Here is a 19,612-nt window from a genome sequence, read left to right as displayed (position 1 = left end):
ACTCACACGTGCTGCACACTCCCTATCAAACAATGTCACGTTTGAAAAGTTTTTCTCATTTCTGGATGAAACAAGAATGGGGAAGTCAATTCCCGGCAATGTATAATGAACCTCCATCCCGTCTGTCAGTTACACACATGCTGCTCAGACACACGTGCGCACCCGCTTTGACATGTATTTGTTCGCGTGGAGCATGTACTTTTATCAGGAAGAAAGAAAGTCAGAAAGGAAATTACTTTTTCTCTTGTGCTTCATTCAGATGTGCCTCTTAAAAATGTACAAGACATTCACTCGCTATACATCTGCACGTGTGTCTGTGAGTGGAGAGCATATGCACATACGTCGGCGCTCGTTAGAATATAAGAGCTCGATGTTGAGTCCTCGCTTTCTCATTACAGTTATGAAGTAGTTCCTTTGTGCTTTTCTCTGCTGCTCTTTGTACATATCCTTACAGTTTCGATCTGCTGCCAACTCCCTTCTCTATTTTTCTCCGCAGTCCCAGGCCCCCCTGTCAGGATGGTGTTTCCAGAAGTTCGATTGTCATCAGTTAGGGTGGTCTGGCAGCCACCCACAAACCCCAACGGCATCATATTAGGTACGAAAACAAACACACACACACACACACACACACACACATGAAAATAGGACATTTGGAAGCAACATTGAAATCATAATCCAGTGTTTTACGCTCGTGGTGACAATAGATTTATTTTCCAATTGCTGAAGGACAGAGCTCGCCTTATAGAGGGAATGAGTTAGCAGTTTCGAACACGTGCGCGTGCACAGACACTCATGCGCCGAAAAACACACACGCGTGCTGCTGTGATCTTTCAAGGGAAGGAAGGAAGTAAAAGCCGTAAAATGGAAAAGAGCTGATTCTGTTTTTAGCTTTCAAACAAGGGTCAGCTCTCTCCTCACTACCCTCCACTTCAGTGACGAGGTTTGTTGCTGTTTACGTACGTGTGTGTGTGTGTGTTGTGCGCAAGTGAGTGTGTGAGTGTCAGTGATCATGCTTGTCCCTGAGAAAAGGGCCATTATAGCTGCTGAAGCAAGACACCTTTCCTAATGCACACATAGCCTTATATATAAACACATATTACTTTTTTCTGAAAGTGCAAATCGCAGCGTGCGGAGCGAATCAGAAAGAACAGATTAATGAAGAGGAAGAGAGTCGAGTAAGAGGCGAGAGGAATGTGAGAGCTGCTGAGCTGGAAACAGAGCGAACAGAAGGGGAGAGACAGCGGAGAGGAGATCTATGGAGGTGAGAGCAGGGACAGGTGTGTGTGTGTGTGTTTGTGTATGTGTGTGTGTGTGTGTGTGTGTGTGTGTGTGTGTGTGTGTGTGTGTGCGTACGTTGCACAAAGGGGAGAAGGGAGCCGTGTTTGTCCTCTCAGTGGGGGAGTGAGTCGAGCAGGACAGTGTGAGTGATGTGTGACTGTATTGTAAGGGGGAGGACATTTAGTGCGACACCACTGTGTGACAGAAGGATGAGTGGGAGGGCAAATCTCGCTCTCTCTAGATCGCACAGACACACACACATACACGCAGTCCTGCTGTGTCCTTGCTGAGAATGTGGTGTGTGTGTGTGCGTGTCTGGAAAACTGCATGGTTATACAGTCTGTGTGTGTTTATGCAGGTACAAATAACTGTAGTGCGCCGGTTTCTTTAGTGACCGCCTCATTTCTCCTTTGATTCTCAACCCGTAGAGGAACGACACAGAAGGTGGACAGAGAGGAAACAAGATGAGAAAAAAGTGGACAGTCTAATTTGGCACAAGGTGAAGAGGCTTTTGTGTTTTCACCTGACTTGTACAGCCACATGCACACTAACATTCTTGTGGCAAATACAAGCTGAATCAAATTCCATACTACTTGCTGTATAATGAAGTTTTGAGTCCATAGTGTGGTCATACACTGGTGTCACAAATTAAACCGGCAGTAGTCCACAGAAGTCTTGCTTTATCATAATTCTGTCTGCCATCAGGTGTGAAATGAAGGCTTGGTTTTGTGATAGGGCGGCACAGTTTACCATTTCAGCATCAGTATTTCAATGTGTGCAAAAGTCACATCACAGGATGTGTCAAGCAAGGCAAAGGAACTGAGCTCTTTCCCATTTTAGATGTGTTTTTTTGTGTTTTCACATCAAGCTGAACTTTAAGATGGCACCGCCTTATAAATATTAGCAATGCTGCCACTCAGTCGTGTTTCTGCTACTCGTTGGCTGGTTGTAACCAAGGGCACTTCTGCCTACTGTGACAATACGTGCACAGCCTCTGTTGAGCTATTCAATTTTTCTGGTGAGGATTCCTGTGTTTTTTCATTTCACAATATGCAGTATGTATCGCAGAAGCCTGTGAGTCTGTGTGAGTGTGGACATTGGGATTGGGCCTTTGTCTCTTTTTCAATTTTGCCCAACATATTCTACCTGTGAGCATAAAACTGTGCTGCACAGCAAACAAATCAACATGAACATGACTACCAGAACTCAAACACAAGGAAAAGCAAAATAGACAACAACTATTAGATGGTCAGAAGCAGTTTTGTCTGGAAGAGAAAACTCTGTCTTCCTCAGCCTCCATTAAATCTGGACTGGGCTACCCACAGCCAATCAGGAGCAGATAAAAGAGGAGGGAAGGAGTGTGTGCACACACACATACTATCTGCAAAAATAGTATGAAAACAGATGCTATAACTGGTCGTACACACTGGATATAAAAATTGCAATGACGGTGGTGTTGGTAGCTCTTAGACTTCTGTGATGTGCGCATTTAATCACAGAAAAACAAAAGCCGTTCCAACAATTTATTAGCGTGGAAATTGAATCAGGAATGGATGGGTGATTATTTTCTAAATATATACATGAGAAGGAAAATATTATGAAAATACCACAAATTAGAACAGTGGCAGTAAACACAGGAGTAAATTAGTCATCATTATTCCCACTTACTCTGATTAATTCATTCATAATCTCGGCATTTACTACCTCCTCAGGGCTTACTAAACATGAGATCTAATTTAATGTAGTACAAAACAATCCATTAGACACTCAAAGTAAAGCATGAAATATTAACTAAATGAATTGAGTTGTGATGATGAAAAATCCTTATTTTGACTTAGAAAGGTTTTCCCTTTGTCCAGCATTCAGTCATGGTTTGGAGGGGAAAAGGCTAACGAGCATAAAGGCAGGAGATTTAACTGTGTCACAGCACCCTCGTGAATAACTATCCATTGATCTTGGTATAGTGAAAACCAAAGGTGGAATGTAACAAAGTACATCTGTTCAATGTACTTTGTTTTTTTCTGTGTGATGCAATATTGTACTTTATTTCTCCACTATTGTCTGACAACTTCAATGAGTAGTTACTTTTCATGTGACATATTTTCATTTCTTTCTGTCCAGTAAAAATCATGTATCTTCAGATGTGTTGATTTGCATGTTTGTGATAAATCTGAAGGTGCCATATGAGAAGAATTGGCCACCATTCAAATTCATACTCAGCAAATCAGCATAATAAGCACTAACTGTTGCTAATTATATAATTGTAGCTTCCCTTCCCTAGTTAGCTGAGTTTGTCCAGTTAGCCCTGCAGCTAGCGATTGACACTGGGAGCTCGGAGCGGTCTTATGAAAATGGACAGGCCAGAGCTAGCTGGTTAGCATGCTAACTTCAGTAGATACGTTATTACTTCTTCACATGCTGTTGACAATTTTAGTTAAAAGAAAATAACCAAAAATAGTTAACTTTTTTCAATAAAGATTGATTTATTGGTTGTTTAGTTGGTTGATTGCTTGAATGTAAAAATGTAAATGTAATGAAATGAAATGAAATGTACTATCTTTGAGAAGTCTTTGCTGCATTTTTTTCATTAACACAGACAAGGCCAGTGAGCTCTGAGCAGCTAAAGGCTAAACTGTGTATAAACACAAAAACATACACACTTTGATTGCCTGAAGCTAAGACGCACAATGAAATATACTGTACATGTTACATCTCTGCGGTGGAAAACAGAGATGGGCTTTGTTTTACATGACACACTCTCTTTGTAATGGAGATTTATCCTCATGTATGTGATCGCAGCGACATCCTAATGATATTCAGCACAGGAGATAATGCTGTGCTCTGACCCAATTGTTTGGACGCAAGAGGATTTGTTATCTCGCCGTTATCCAATAATCTTCCACACACCGCGTTCATGTTAATATACAATCAGACTATCTGATGAGATTATCACCCGCACAACCAGATTAGGAGCCTCTGAGCAGATTACCATCCTGACGGTTTTACTGTGAACCTCCGCTCACTCCTGTGGTTGTGTGTATTTGGTGCACAATACAATCTTCATATTGAGAGCCTTTGTGAGTGGCCAGTGGTGTGTGGAGAGCATGGTCGGGGATCAGTGGTCTGACTGTATGTGTGTATGTGTTGTGGGGTGTTGGTGTTATTACATGGCCTGCTGCACATAAGACAGAGAAACAGACACAAGCCGTGTGCAGCACGGGTCACAGCCAAGGGGACAGAAGAGAGGTTGTATGTTTATATAATGTGTCTGTAGAGGAATGTCAGCTTGTGTGCCGTGGTGTGTGTTAGTGTGGTGTTCAAAGGCAGAATTATGACTTTCTCTCTGGCTTCATGTATGTTTTCAGTAATGTCGAAGGGCTCCATGCACAAACAGGTGTTTATAGCAGAGATGTTTTAGAGTAATTTCCTGTATCTGTGTCACACGGGATTCACCCCTGCCCCTTTGAGAGACTAACAGCAGGTCCCAGGTGTATTCCACTCCAAAATGTGGAGTTAGATTGTGACCATTTCACTGAAGCAAATATTGGAAGATTTTCGGAAGCAACACATCTTCCAAACTTTCTGACTAAAACTGCATTTTTCAGACAAACAAATCAGAGGAAAAAAATGTACTTTGTGTGTCACCTGTTTCTGTCTGAGCACTGCACTCTGCTGATGTCTGGAGATTAGATCAACAAATAGAAGCAACAAAATAAGGTGCAAATGTTATATCTGTACTCGCAGCCAGCTGTTGTATTTACTGATTGATTGATTTATTGACTGATTAAACCCCCCCCCCCCCTGTCCACTACCTTGTTAATTGATATAATAACCTGGTTAAAAAAGTAGAAAATACTAACTTTTTCTTTATCTGATAATCTTATATACAAATACATTATATACAGTATATACATATACATAAGTACACACATATACCCAGAAACGTTATTACTGTATATACATACATAGACTATTTAGCTATTAAAACATACATGTATACACGCATAGGCGCATGTAAACATACATATACATACATTTCAATGTACTTATATTCATTATCATGTTTAGATCTATATAAGCTCAGCAGTTACTGAAATATTCATATATACACATATTTATTCACACACCCATATATATATACAGTATATCTATATATCTGTGTGTGTGTTCATATCTTAATAACTGATGATTGATGACCACGGCGTAATGTTAGTGACTTGCTTGAGTTCTACATCCAAACCATCCAGTAGAAGTACGATTCATTGTTATACTAACACTACGTTTCTTTTCAGTCCCTCTCTATCTCTAAAAAAAAAAAAAAACTTGACTATTACTGTTGTTGATAGTTTTTTATTCATTATATGTGACTTAAGGATAGTTAGACATCCTACATTATTCAGAATCCCCACAGCACTTTTATTGTTTTTTAATTGTTTTTTTTATTTGTCATGGACCAGCAATAGTCCCCAGTAATGTGTTAGTGTTAGAAATGCCCTATGGGAATCTGGGGTGAGCATCTTTCTTAATTGCAAAGCAGCTTCATCGATCAAATCTCTTCAGAAGAGACACGGACAGTTTGAGCAACTACAGAAAATGTTGTTTGTGCATGCGTGTTACTGTGAAATGAGCATGTGTGATACACCACATTGTTTTCACCCTTTTTTTAAACCTCATATTGTGCTTTTTGTGATTCCTGTGGGCTCTGTGAACCAAAGTAGGCCACAAAAACACGCTCCCACACAAGACTTGCACAGAGATTTTAACTGTCTTCCTCCTCCGTCTGCCCTTCCTTCTGTCCCTCACTAGGCTACCAGATCTCCTACCGCTTGGACAGCAGGGACCCACAGCGATGGACCACAGTGGAGGTGGGCTCCAACGCTCGACAGTTCACCGTCACAGGACTTTCCTCTGAGCAGACCTACGTGTTCCGACTCACTGCTCGCACCGCCGTGGGCTGGGGCGAAGCACAAGAGGCCCTGGTTGTTACCACTGAACGCAGAGGTAAAGGACACACACACGACCTTTACATGGTATCTGGGTTGCGAACATATCTGTCAGTCGAGCTGTGGAGATGTTAAAGATATAGTATGTAACATTTCTGCATTCAGCTGTTTAAAAAATGTCTAGACCTTGGTTACATATTGTGCTTACATTATCCCAGATGTTTCCACCAATATTCAAACCCAGAGAAATCCATAATTTTACTCATTTCACTTAATCGCCTGTCACTATAACTTCCAAGGAAACATCTTATGAGACTGCATGTGAGAGAGAGTGAGGAAGGAAGTCCAACTAAACAGGAAATTAATTATTACAATGTCTGTGAACATTTCTGCCTGATACACATCACATCGATTTTCATACTGATTTGAAGGTGAAATAATGTATTTAATGTTATAGCGCCATTGCTTAAAAGTTGAGATCAAGTTTTCAGGGGCTTTAAGACCTTTAGAAGGCCAATATCACTTTGACACGCCATTGAAGCAGCAGGTATAAATGACTAAAGGTCCTAATGGGTCGTCATCATTCAAGTTATTCGTTACACTTGTGCTGGTCCTGCTATGCTGAATCAAAATGTTAGCTGTGAAAAAGGCCTATAGGGTAAAACAGTATGTGGTTGATGGGTCACTGATGGGTTTGTTTGAGGACAATGACAAATGTTCACAGAAGTATGCCATCTCAAGTGTGTGTGTGTGTGTGTGTGTGTGTGTGTGTGTGTGTGTGTGTGTGTGTGTGTGTGTGTGCGCGCGCGTGTGCGCGTGTGTGCAGAGGCACTAAAGATTAAATTTTCTTTAGAAATATCAGCTCCTAACTGCTTTTCTCTTTCTTTATATTGAAAGAGGTAGAAACGGTAACAGTAAAATTTAATTCTGACTCTAATTTAACCAGTATAAAAAATGTGTTCATTTTATTCCTATAAAACTGACTTCTCTGCATAGCTGAATATTTCAACAAGAGTAATGGGACTGGAAGCTCGGAAGCTTTGACTAATGACAAGAAAAAAATGTGCTTTTTTTCATGTGTGGCATCTTAAGCAAAGCAAAGGAATAATCATTAAATTCTACGTTCCAATTATAACAATGCACAAGGAAATTGAATTAAATAACCCAGATAAGAAATGCAATTTCTGTCAGTGTGCCAGTTTTAAGTAGGAGTGACCTTATTAATTTTACCTGTGCTGCTAATAATGTCCTCCATTAGAAGGAGCTTATTTTGTCCTCTCCTTTTATATTAACTTAGAAATGGTCAAAGCCTACATTTGTTTTCCAGAATTCTGTTGTTTCCTAAAGTAGTGCCCGTGCAGAGCCTGTAAAGGTTAGGTGAAGGTGTTAGCATTTTAAGATTTTATGATCTCTGCGACTCTACTTACAGGTGTAATGAGTTGTGGTCGATGTAAGGTCCTCACAGAGATAAAGTTAAAGAGGAAAAAGAGGCAAGCAGGAGCTTCCAGCGTGGAGCTCAGGCAGCTTATCAGAGCTTCAGCAACAAGTACTTTGTGATTGGACATGCAGAACTATTGTTACTGTGCACTTAATATTCACACAAAATTTAAAACAAAATACGACCTTTTCCTTGTGTGGGATATTTCACATACAGAACAGGAAGAAGTGGCATTTAGAAGCTCTAGTGGATGAAGAGCTGCTTGGCAGTAAATATACCGTAGATATTTGAAATCAGCAGGTATTAGCCCTCCTGCAGGGGCATAATGACAGTCTGGAGTTCCGGAATCTGCCTTCATCCGTGCAACAGTAGTCTGGCAAGATTTGTAAAGTTACAGTAGGGTTCAAAAGTCTGAGACCATGTTGAAAATCTCTAATATTGTCCTGTAAAGCTGGAAAAGATCAGAAAGTTGGAGGATTCACAAAGTAAGGTAAAGTGTCAAGAGTCAAATGAAAGACGGGCTATCTCCACATCAAATCATCGCTAGACTAAATCTTCCGAAGCAAACGATGCACGTAACTCAAAAACCCTTTGCGTAAACTGGATCAGTTGTATCCAAAGCACCACATAATCAGAAGATAAATAAAGTAAGTTTAGTTCCCTGAGAGATTGACAAGAAACTTCACCACAGAGAAAGAATTTACTAAATAAAGAGCACAAGTCTCCAACCAGCAAAACTCCTGTCAAAAGACAGCTGGCTTTTAATGGTCTTGGAGGACAAGTAGCAGTTTCTTAACCACTTGTCATGATGGGGAACAAGGGCAAATGCTTGAGCAGGGCCAAGAAATAACTCCACAGTGGATGACTGGGAAAAAAAAAAAAAGAAAAGAGAAAATGATACCACGGTGTATCAAACCAGCTGAAGTGACTTCACCCTGACCAAGCAGAAGTACCACTCTGGTCTTCAGAGACATGCATACTCCTGTTTGCATCTTTGTGGAGAAGGATTCTTTGTAACTGAGACACTTGCAACAGGATAATGAGCCCAGACATGCCTCAAAGCTTTTACAGAACCACTAGAAGATTAAAGAAGACCAAAGGAACCCTGGCTGTCACTGACGTTCCTGACCTGCACTTAAAAACTGAGAAAGCCAAGCATTCGGTGTCATCACATGAAGATTTGTGGGAAAATGTCAAATTGTGCTGGGAAAACATGAGTCAGCAGGTTTTACACTTGTTGAGTCCATGCCAGCTCAAGTGCATGCTGCCACTGATATACCAAATACTAAAATACTCTGTTTCAGTTCAAACTAGAAGTACCTGGTAACATAACTGGCATTTTGAGTGAGACAACCAGGATTCCTAGTATTTCACAGTCAACTGGTTACTTTCTCATAGCACCATGCTCCGCTGTGGGCGGGTGAAAAATGCACAGTTAGTAGGTGAGAAAGAGAATGAGACTGGCAGTGTGTTGAAGTAACAGTGGAAGCCTTCTCTTGCCAAGAAGATAAAACAAAATCTGAAAGCCATAAATCTCGCATCCCAAACCAAAGTAATTATCATTGATCAACAGTTCTATCAGCCCTCTGCAGTCTTGGTAATTTACTCTTTAAGGGAAACAAAACCGTTGCTAATTTCTCTTTAAAGTTTCGCCTAATTCTAGCAGCATCATGAGGTATAAACTGTGAAAATAACAGGGATTCTATCACACCCAAAAGCTGAGGATGACAGCCCATGCTGATGGCGAGATGTAGGAGGCTGAGTAGTGACAGTAACTCTCCGAAGACAGTTTTGTCTCCAAAATCTGTGACAGAAGTATACAGTATCTCCCAGCTCACAGTCAGTAGCCAGAAAGGAAGAACAGATTTTTTTTACATTGACTTGACTTTTAAAGAGGTAAAGTAATGCGTGCGCAGTGCAGATTTCTCCCTTCAATTTAGTGACAAATAAAAAGTGGAGTTTTTATCCTCTTCCTATTCAGAGTCACCTCTCTCTCTTGCTGCTCCAGTCAATTGCTTTCATGTCTTCAGCTCATTTAAAATGAAGCAGATGGAATTTAACTGCCGCCAAATGAATATTCTTTAGTATCTCTCCAGAAGATTTTACTGTGCTAATTTGCTGTGGATGCTGGCCAACGGTGTGCGTTTACATGTGGACTAGGTAATACAGGTGATGTTGTTTGGTTGTATTTAACGAAAGGCTGTCAAGAGGAGGTAACACAGGTTTGTTTGTACTGGATCAAACTGACACAGAAAGCCCGGGTACAAATGACCCTGTGTAACCTAAATGACAGGAAGGCAGAGACGGCAGTGAACAAACAGAAACCATAAGAAATGAAGAATAATTAATTGCCAGCATGGCAAGTAAAAAAGATGGAAAGAAGTGGCGACTCGCTACCTTTGAAGCCTCATAAAATCCATAATTTGTGTCCATTTATTTGAACATGTGTTTTCCTTTAGTCCGTCAGGGTCCAATGATCAGAAGATTTTTCCTAAAATGAATCCAAATTGTGAATATTGTCCTGTGACGTCTGTTCCATTGTCTGCCAACAAAAACATTATTTCAGCAACTTTCGACAGTAGATATTTTTGGTTCTTCATGTCATAGGTCTCATGTGAATCCAAACCAGAGCCAGCAACCAGAACCATTGAAATTTTATCTGACTAATCATTTGCGTACATAGAAGATTGTGTCAGAAACACTTAAAACTTGAATGAGTACTGCTTCACTGTGATGTCTGTCTGTTCTTTTTCTCCTGTGACGAACACAGCGTATGGCCTATTGCATTTCAGAAAGGGAAAGAAAATTCATTTGACGTTCATTTTTGAAGTCCGAAGTAAGAGGAAGTAATGACACTTTGTTACCGTCCACCCCTGCATTAGTATAACAGTCTGCTGACAAGTTGACAAAGACACTTGGAGGAAAGTTTGACCTCTCCTGAGCTGAGAACCATCCCACCAAAGTGAAATATCACTTTGTGGTGTCTCAGTAGGCGAACACATGAATAAGTTTGGTTTGAACGTGGCTCACAGCCTTTGATATACACTTCATGCCACCCCTGATCTCTCTCTCCGATTTTCTCTGTCAGCCGGCACAGCGTATGTCTACTAAAGCACTGAAACGCAACAAAAGTTCCATATTAAAATGTGACACTGACAGGAATTTTTCTGGAAAAAAAAAAAAAATCATGTATCATGTCAGATATTCTATTCAGAGCTATCAGCTTGTGTAGTGCATTTTAATTGGATCAGATATCATAACATCGGCAGCATCATTATCAGGATTTCTTAAGAATAGAATTCAGTGGTTCTCTGTTCCACTTCAGTAACATAATGGCCCATTCTCACTGGGAGATAGACAGAATAGCCTAATAGAGATTTCTTTCTGATGATGCTGAGGAGACCAACTTAATCCCTGGAAAAAGAAAATTGGCTTTCTGAGTGTGTGTGTGTGTGTGTGTGTGTGTGTGTATGTGTCGGTATGTGTGTGTGAGGCCGTGTGTATGTGCATGAATGAATTCGAGAAAACCACAACTGCCCCTCAAGAGATACGTCTATGCTTGATTTCCCTGTCTCTGAGAGGGAGATAACACATAAGGTAATGGACAACATACAGTTGCGAATTTAGCAGAATTCATCCCCAGCAACCAGAATCCTCTCTCTCCTCCAGTAATGTCTCGTCGATCTCCTACACATCATCTCTACAACACTTCCCTCTCCCTCGCACGGCAGTAAACAGTCACGTAAGTCCTGAAAGGGCAGGCACTTGTTCTGACAATTATGAGTTTATTATCAGAACATGATCTTAACTATGCAGCAGAACAAGAGGAGCACAGGCAGGGAGACACAGATGGTATCAGGGAAAATGAAAGAGGGAGATAATAGTCAAATCTTGAAGGGAATGAAGAACAAGGGTGTGAGGGAAGAAGGGAAGCAAACAGATTTGACTTAAATTACTTGTGATAAGGATGGATGAAGGAAGGAAAGCCTGTGTGTATGTATGTCAGAGAGAGTGTGTGTGTGTGTGTGTGTGTGTGTGTGTGTGTGTGTGTGTGTGTGTGTGCGTGCATGTGACTGTGCATGTTTGAGAACATAAGTGCAGATTAATTAAACTTCAGAGAGAATCGATAATGCTTTTATTTCTAGACCAAATCGATAACGTGATGCCCCTGAAATTAAACAGTTATGCACTCCAACAATGTGTTTTTGTTTGTATGTGTGCGTGTGTGTGTGTGTGTGTGTGTGTGTGTGTGTGCGTGCTACTGCCAACACAGTTGTACAAAGACACTGACTCCCAGAACCATCTTTCATCTTCTAATTGAATACCAAAGACAAATATACACACACACCACACACACCACACACACCACACACACCACACACACACAATCTGTTGAGAAATTGTTTCTTTGATGCTGCAGTAGTTGGATGTCTTGTTTCATTTAAGCATATGCATGCTGTCACCGTCACAGTCATGAATATGTGATTTAAATGTATTCTGCACATGTCCTGTCTCACAAGGTATGAGCAGCATATGGTGTATGATACTTCCCATTTGTCCATGAGACAATTCATTTCAACGTGCATGGCTACAGATAGGAAGCAAATTAAAGGGAAATACTGAATTAATGAGTTGAGAGATGTATTAAATGCAAATGTTCCTACGCAGGGAACTCAGCTTGTTTACATGCATTTACGTATTCGGGTTCCAGTATTCCGCTGTGTCAAAACAGAATTTCATATTTTGCTAATTCTTTTTGACACAAACTCAATTGAATACAGTAACAGTAGTGTTTCACCCCAACAAGTTCATTGATTTTTTTGAAAATACAACCTTTTTCTGAATTTCAGCGCTTCAAACAAGTTGGTGAGGGGGTGTTCACAGTGTTCAGTATGTTTAAGAATGGGGTTACATAACTGAAAGGCAAGTTATTAAAGGTATTATTAAGGACAGCAGTGCGTCTTTCATCAGTATTACTCCATCCAAAGAAGACTAAAGGAAGGAAATTAACTGTGTCCTAAATTCTGAATATTCCTCCAGCACTACACATCAGACTGTTTTTTAAGTTTAGACACATTCATCCTGTAAAGTGAAGCTGTGCTCCCTCCAGACTGCCCTCTCACATACATGCACGTGTATCATATCACCACCACAGTTAATTCAACTTGTATGAACAAGAGTGTAAATGTTTTGACCTTTTTTCATTTTCTGTTTTTTGCATCCAGCACCTCATTGACCCGCCCTAATGCACGGTGCTCTGTCCTTTGATTTGTCACCCAGCTGTATATCTAAAGCCCATTACAATGTCACTGTCTCCAATACACAAACACACACGCGTAGTGGTATGTGGTAACACAGTGTTAAACAACTGAACAACATGATTTTCTGTGTAAATAAATGTTTGAATTTCTATCTGACTATCAAGCAAAATGTTCTTTTTGGTAATCAAAATGAAATTGCTCTTGCAATCAAATAATTTGTTGCCCTTTTTTCTCCTTCTTGCTTCCACTTCAATTCCCCTGTTCCGATCTTCTTTCTGTCCCCTCTCATCTCTCCTCTGCCTCCTTTGTCTCCTCCTGCTCTCCTCTTTTTTATCTTTCACCCTCTCTACCCCATCCACAGAGCGTCCCCAGCCGCCCAGGAAGCTGTCTGTTCCTCAGGACGGAGTTGAATCTCGCCGTCTCCGCCTCCACTGGCAGATGGGTGGTTCAGGCTCCTCCCCGCTGAGGTACTTCACTCTGCAGGTCAAAGAGCTGCCCAGCGGGGACTGGAAAACACACACCGCTGATGTACTGTACAACGTGACCACCTGGACCGTTGACAGGTACGCATGTGTGCACATACTTACAGCACCTACAGCCACACTAACAAATACTTGCATATGTGTTGTTGAGTGGCGACGGTGTGCTGAGTGACAGTTCGCTTAACCCCTCCCCCAAACAGGTGATTGTCTAATCATGGCTGAGAAACTGTGACTACGTGACATATCTGTAAAGCTTAGTTTACTGTCTTCAGGGCCAAAACCACCAAGAGCAGAACTGTATGATCCATTAAACATTTTGTTTCATCCAAGTCCAAAGAAATGCAAAATTACTTATTTGACCGTCATTATTTGATCCATTCGGAGCATTTGGGAAGTCGGGAAAAGCAGCACAAATAAACAGTTTTATTCCCTCTCAAGTTAGCAGAGGGCTAAACCGGAAGTTAGCGCAAAGCCTCTTGTGTGCCACACAATAGAGAAGCTATGCATGGAAGATCAGGTTCATTTTATATCCAGGAAGCCGCACTTCTTTGTCTCCTCGGTCCACCGAGCAGCTTTCATTGGTTGAACAGGGCTACATTCAGATGTTCCTTTATTAGATCTATGGTTTGCTCACTGAGTTGTATTTCCCCAGTGATCAAAAGCTGCTCCTGGATCAGAGTGTAGATTAACGTTAGCATCTCTTGCATGCTCTTTATTGGATTTGGGAAAGTTTACATACCAAAATAGTCTGTCCTTATACTCAAAGCCTGTCTTCACTTTAAAACAGGAACGTTGATTTTGAATTTATGAACACTGAAGCATTAATCTAACTTCTCTCTCCCCTCTGTCATACTTATATCCAAGTATGTAAGATAAGCAGCTCAACAGGATTATGTTTGAATTCATCAAATTTTACAGTTCATATTTATAAATCTAACTGATGCTACACTGCAGTACAGGAGTAATGCAGTTTCTTTATTTCCATGTCTCCTGTTCATGGATCACCAGCACAAGATTCTTTAAAAATCCAAAAAAAACAGTGTCCACTGTTAAATAAAAACATGCTGTGCAAGAATGAAAAGCTTGTCAGGAATAGCATCAATATCTTACCTAGCAGTCAAATAGGCCATCTCAAGCAACCGCAGAGAAAACAGAAATAAATATTCCACATTTCTGTTTTTTTTCCTTCCCTTCCAAACCCCCAACTTGGAGATTTTGTTAAGCATGACATGCTGGATTTGAATTAGTTAAAACTCTTGTGCTGTTTATGCAGTCCCTGGGAGGACGAGTGGACAAGGGGGGGTGGGGGAGGGTGCTGTGAATTGTCAAAGCAAACAACAGAAATTAGAACAGGAAAAGGAAAAGTTTTATTTATTTAGCACATGACGTACCGAAAAGGTTTGTGGAACAAAAAAAAAACTGACATAAACAACAAAAAGCCACTGGGGAGAGCAGAGCAATCATAATCACTGCAGAAACATGGAGGATCTCAGTCATCTAATCATACAGGCACAGCAGGAACGGCTCTTCTTTTTCCCTTAATACCTTTTTTTTTTCTCTCGCTCTGCCTGAATTTGTGCCGTTTGTCCATTGTCTGTCTCTAGAACCATTTATTCCTTTTCACATGTCATCCCTCTCGTCACCGCCTCCTTTGCTCCCTCTATGCATCCGTCTACAGCAAGCACCTTCAAGTTTTTTATTCCTTCGTTTCCATCCTCCAGCACCACATCCACCAATCCCACTGGAAGAGGGCGTCGTCCCAGTTGCATTTCATCTTTTTCCATCCTTTTCTGTTTATCCCTTCATCTACTTCTCCCTGGTGAGACTGTCATTATGGCAGCAGGTGATAGTGGTCAGGCTGGATGGCCACTCCAACTTCTCTTACAGCCTTGAGTAGCACATCTATGATGAGGCTTCACTTGTGTATAGTGTGTGTTCCCCGCATGTGCTTTCTGCTTCGTGACTGTTTGTGAGCGCTCCTTCCCGAGCTATCATAGGGCTATTTGAGATGCTGAAGAGCGTCTGCATCAGCCTCCTTCAGCCTGCCTCGGGGAGACTCTATCTGCCGTGATGGTGGTGCTGCTGTTGTTTTGATGCCGGTGTTCAGCTCATTCTATCACTGAATGCTCTCATTACAGCGCCGGATGGAGGAATTAGCCTACATCTCCACATGCTCACACTCATGCTTACTTGTTATCTATCCTTAATTGTTGTTTTCCACCGAGACGTGTTTGGAACCAAAACATTGAAGTCCCCAGGCTGATGCACACTTAGACACGCACTTAGAGTATATACACACACACACACACACACTTCCAAACACTGTCCTTACCATCCTCCCAGTGCTGTCGGTACCCCACCCTCTTTGAGCTTGGTGCCTTTGATCTTCTATTGCTGCCATACCCACAACCCCATGGGGCCTTTTCTTGTCCCTTATTGGGGCCCGGCTCTTTATTATACAAGGAGACACTTGAGCAGTTCTCCTGCGGCCTGCTGAATTTCTTACCGGCCCTCTGTAGTCTGTGAGGCTCTCGGTAAATAAAATCTAGAGATGGACCTCGTAAGGGTATAGCATGCGTGAGCAGTGGGACAAGAAGGCTGGGAAGCACCTCTTGTTAGAAATTATTACATTTGCTCCTGTTAACTCTTGTTAATGATAGCTTGGATCAATAACAAATGGGGGGGAGACTGTTTTGCCACAGACAGTCCTTTTTAAAATTTTAATCAATTTCCCACGGTGTGCAGGAGTGAGTAAATTTAAACCATTAGCATGCAGTAAGGCACCATAGCGCAGACTTGTTCAGCTAGTCGCTAACAATGGGTGCGTGCTCTTTGGGCTGATTGTAAGTGGCTCTAGAGTAAAGTGTTTTTAGAATGACTGATGTAAATTGTTATTCGCTGCTTAGTAATGCATTCACCTTGCACAGAGGAGAAATGCAGATAGGATGTTGTGGTAGTATGGCAGTAAAAATACTTTGGCAGTGGAGACAATTAGGAAAATGTGTAAGATAATTATTATTCAAGACCTTGTCTGCTCCTCAAAGGCCACTGAGAGAGCAAATCATGTCTGCGAGAGGGGGAGGAGGTGGCTCCGGGAGGACGTTATTCCAGATGGGTTAAAGGTACACAGTGGAGTTGTTGACCACGGGTCATTGTCAGGCTGGGCAGTATATTGATATTATGTTGTATGCGACTATGTATCATCTAAATCTCTGGATATAAATGTTGTCTTTTCCTGGTTTTAAAGGCGACGGAACAGTAAACTGATCCAGAATCAGACTGTTCTTCTTATTCGTATATTTGCCTAGTTAGTCATTATATCCACATTACTGAGGATTATCAATTACAGTATTGTAATATTGAAAATATTGTGATATTTGAGGACATAAATAAAAATATAAAATATATATATATACACATATATATCCCAGCACCAGATGATTGCGTTGTTTGTGTCTTGCTTATGTTTTTTGTGTGTTTTTATGTTAGAGTAAGGGAGGGAGATGAACACAAGCTGATGTAAACAATGCAAAGGCTTGAAATAAGGCTGTGCTGCTAATGTAATTTTTGGGATGTTCTTACAGAGACTCAGAATACTCTTTGGTGAGAACCTTTGAGTGGTTCACCTGTGGATTTACTGGCTGAATTACAAATGCATGCTTTGGTTGCTTTAGTAATAACATCCAGTTGGAAATATGATGAATCTTGCATGATGAGAATGTTTACAAGTCTAGCCTAACCTGAATTTTGCCCAAAAATAAATAAGTGAGATTAGAAAAATAAGATGGAAATATTATTTTGATTAAATCAATGCAAATAACAAAAAAAAAAAAAAAAACTTCCCCTGGAAGACAGGACTTCCTTTTCCACACAAAAAAATAGATAGACAGACAGATCAAGTTCACCCTCTCCTAAACCTCCCTCCAAATCTCATGAACACTCACTGACTGTCCTGTGCCTGTTGCTGGCCAGCTGGGAGATATGTGTGAACGGCTAGCTCCCTATTTCCAACAAGCTCTCTAAGTATTAACAACTCTGTAAAATGCCACGGTCATATAAACACAAGCAAAATAGTCATCATGAACGTATTTCAGTCCAAAAAGGTTAAACCATTCACAACTGTAAATGTGTCCTGTATGCTAACTGGGTTAGCTGCTGAACAACAGCTGTGTGCTGAGAGCAAACTGTATCCAGCTACCTCGTGTCTCATTCACCTCTAAAAAACACCCAACATTATCATAATGAATGTTAACAAAGAACATGGTTACTGTTAGTACTCACCACTGTCGAGGTAGCATGTTGTTGGAAAATCTTGGCTGCTGTTTTTCTTGCCATTCTTGTGCAACTAGCTCCCGAATAATTCTGGTGCACTGGCAGGCAGGTATGTGGGCAGACGACCAGGTAGGCTGTCCAATCATTTCATTCAATCCAAATCAAATGTTCAGATGGGCCTATTGGAGACCTGCGACAGCCACACACACATTTTTATATACTTATTTTTGGCCAGAGCTTCCTCAAAGGTTACAGAACAGCTCCTCTCATAACATCACATTAAGTAGTAGTTCAATTGTTTAGACCCCTGGGGAACAAGGTCTGTAAGGTGAAGATCCAATAAACTTCCCATTTCGTTAACAGAAAGTCAAGATCAAACCTGTCAGCGGCAGTCTGACTTTTTGACCTAATGAATGTCTGAGCGCTGAACATTGTCATTTAACTTATTTTCAAGTGAAGTGGACAGTTCGCATGAGTAGTTGTCTTAAAAATTGATAGAATGAAATACTTATTTTCTCTTCCAGGCTGAAGCCTTTTACATCATACAAGTTCCGGATGCTGGCCACCAACGATGTAGGAGACAGTGTCCTCAGCAAAGAGACAGAGGCTGTCACAACTCTGCAGGATGGTAAGAGACTGAGAACTCTGATGACGTAGGGGAGGAAGAATTATGTGAATCTGAAAAGCGTAGTAGTGAAGGACTGTTGTGTGATGGACAGGAGTCTGTCTTTTTCCTCCTCACTCTCTTTCTCTGTGTTTTCCGTGCAGTGCCTGATGAGCCTCCAGTGATCCTCGCAGTGAAACCAACAACCACTACCTCAGTCCTGGTGCAGTGGAAGGTATTTTCAGACTTCTAACACAACATTGAGCCTTCAGACGCACATGCATTATACACACACAGACCTACACTACAAAACTTTGAGAGCAGGTTAATCACATACTTGGAGAATGAGACCCCCGCAGGCTTATGCAGTACATGTGTTTTGTGCTTTGTGCGCGTTCGTGTCCGTGGATGCAATTATCATTATTTATTGAACCAGGAGAGGTCATAGGGCAGCAAAGACAGATTGGAGGGATGGCTAGAGGGATGGACAGAAGGGGGGACAGACATTCCTGGCGGGGGAGAAAAATGTTCAAAATCTTAATGAGGATATAGCAGCAGGAGAGATGTGAGAGGGCGCGAGAAGCAAACATCGGCTTTGTACAACAGCAGAGGAAAAAAGGAGATGAAAGCGGAAAATAGAGGTGGTTTAGAGCAACAGTGACATGTGAATAGACAGTAAATATAGCCCGGCTACTTCACTGCTTGTCACTCTTCCTCTTCTGTTTGGAAGTGTCTTCTCTCGCTCCTTCTCGCCTTATGTCAAAGCAGAAGGAGGCAATGAAAAACAAAGTCACCAGCAATTTCATCATCCTTTACAAGAGTGCCAAAGCCAGTGAAGCATCACTCTGTCTGCACGGGTTACAGCCAGACCAATCCACCAGGCCTTTAAAGTGGACTCTGCTGATAAAATACTGCTCTGCCAGCCTGCCAGTGTCCTGTCAGTCACCTCCCTACACAGAGAAAATGAAAATGAGCTCAGTGCAGGAGCCTCAGAAGTTTCATTGTGATAAATGGATTACTAATGCTTCTTTACATGTGCCTGTGTGTGCTCGTTTGCATATTTTCAGCGTCCCAGTGACGACAGCATAAACGGGATGTTGACGGGTTACAGGCTGTATTACAGGGAGCTCCCTGTAAACTCCTCCACGCTCACTGAAGCAGAAGTCCAGGCAACTAAAAACAACACCACAAGTGCCCTCATTACAAGTGAGTAGCAATGATACTGTGAAATCACATAAGGACTAATAAAAGAGAGGATCAGAAGTGGAAAAGGCTGATGTGGTGATATGATAACATGAAGTACATGTTTGTGGAAGAGAAAAAGATATCTTTAA

At 41.3% G+C, this 19,612-nt stretch overlaps 1 protein-coding gene across 7 annotated transcripts in view; it reads left to right on the top strand.

Annotated features, from left to right (window-relative positions):
• The window catches only part of LOC119027094 (protein sidekick-1-like), a 249,784-nt gene that overhangs the window by 214,520 nt on the left and 15,652 nt on the right, over positions 1–19,612 (top strand). For all 7 annotated transcript variants that reach the window (XM_037111970.1, XM_037111980.1, XM_037111996.1 and 4 more), the window contains 6 exons: positions 497–595; positions 6,085–6,279; positions 13,282–13,483; positions 18,199–18,302; positions 18,443–18,513; positions 19,346–19,484. In XM_037111970.1, the coding sequence (XP_036967865.1) occupies positions 497–595; positions 6,085–6,279; positions 13,282–13,483; positions 18,199–18,302; positions 18,443–18,513; positions 19,346–19,484 (810 nt within the window). The remainder of the gene's footprint in view (positions 1–496; positions 596–6,084; positions 6,280–13,281; positions 13,484–18,198; positions 18,303–18,442; positions 18,514–19,345; positions 19,485–19,612) is intronic.

The sequence above is a fragment of the Acanthopagrus latus genome, chromosome 1 (assembly GCF_904848185.1).
Source record: "Acanthopagrus latus isolate v.2019 chromosome 1, fAcaLat1.1, whole genome shotgun sequence".
NCBI lineage: Eukaryota > Metazoa > Chordata > Actinopteri > Spariformes > Sparidae > Acanthopagrus > Acanthopagrus latus.
This window is presented reverse-complemented; position numbering and strand designations above follow the sequence as displayed.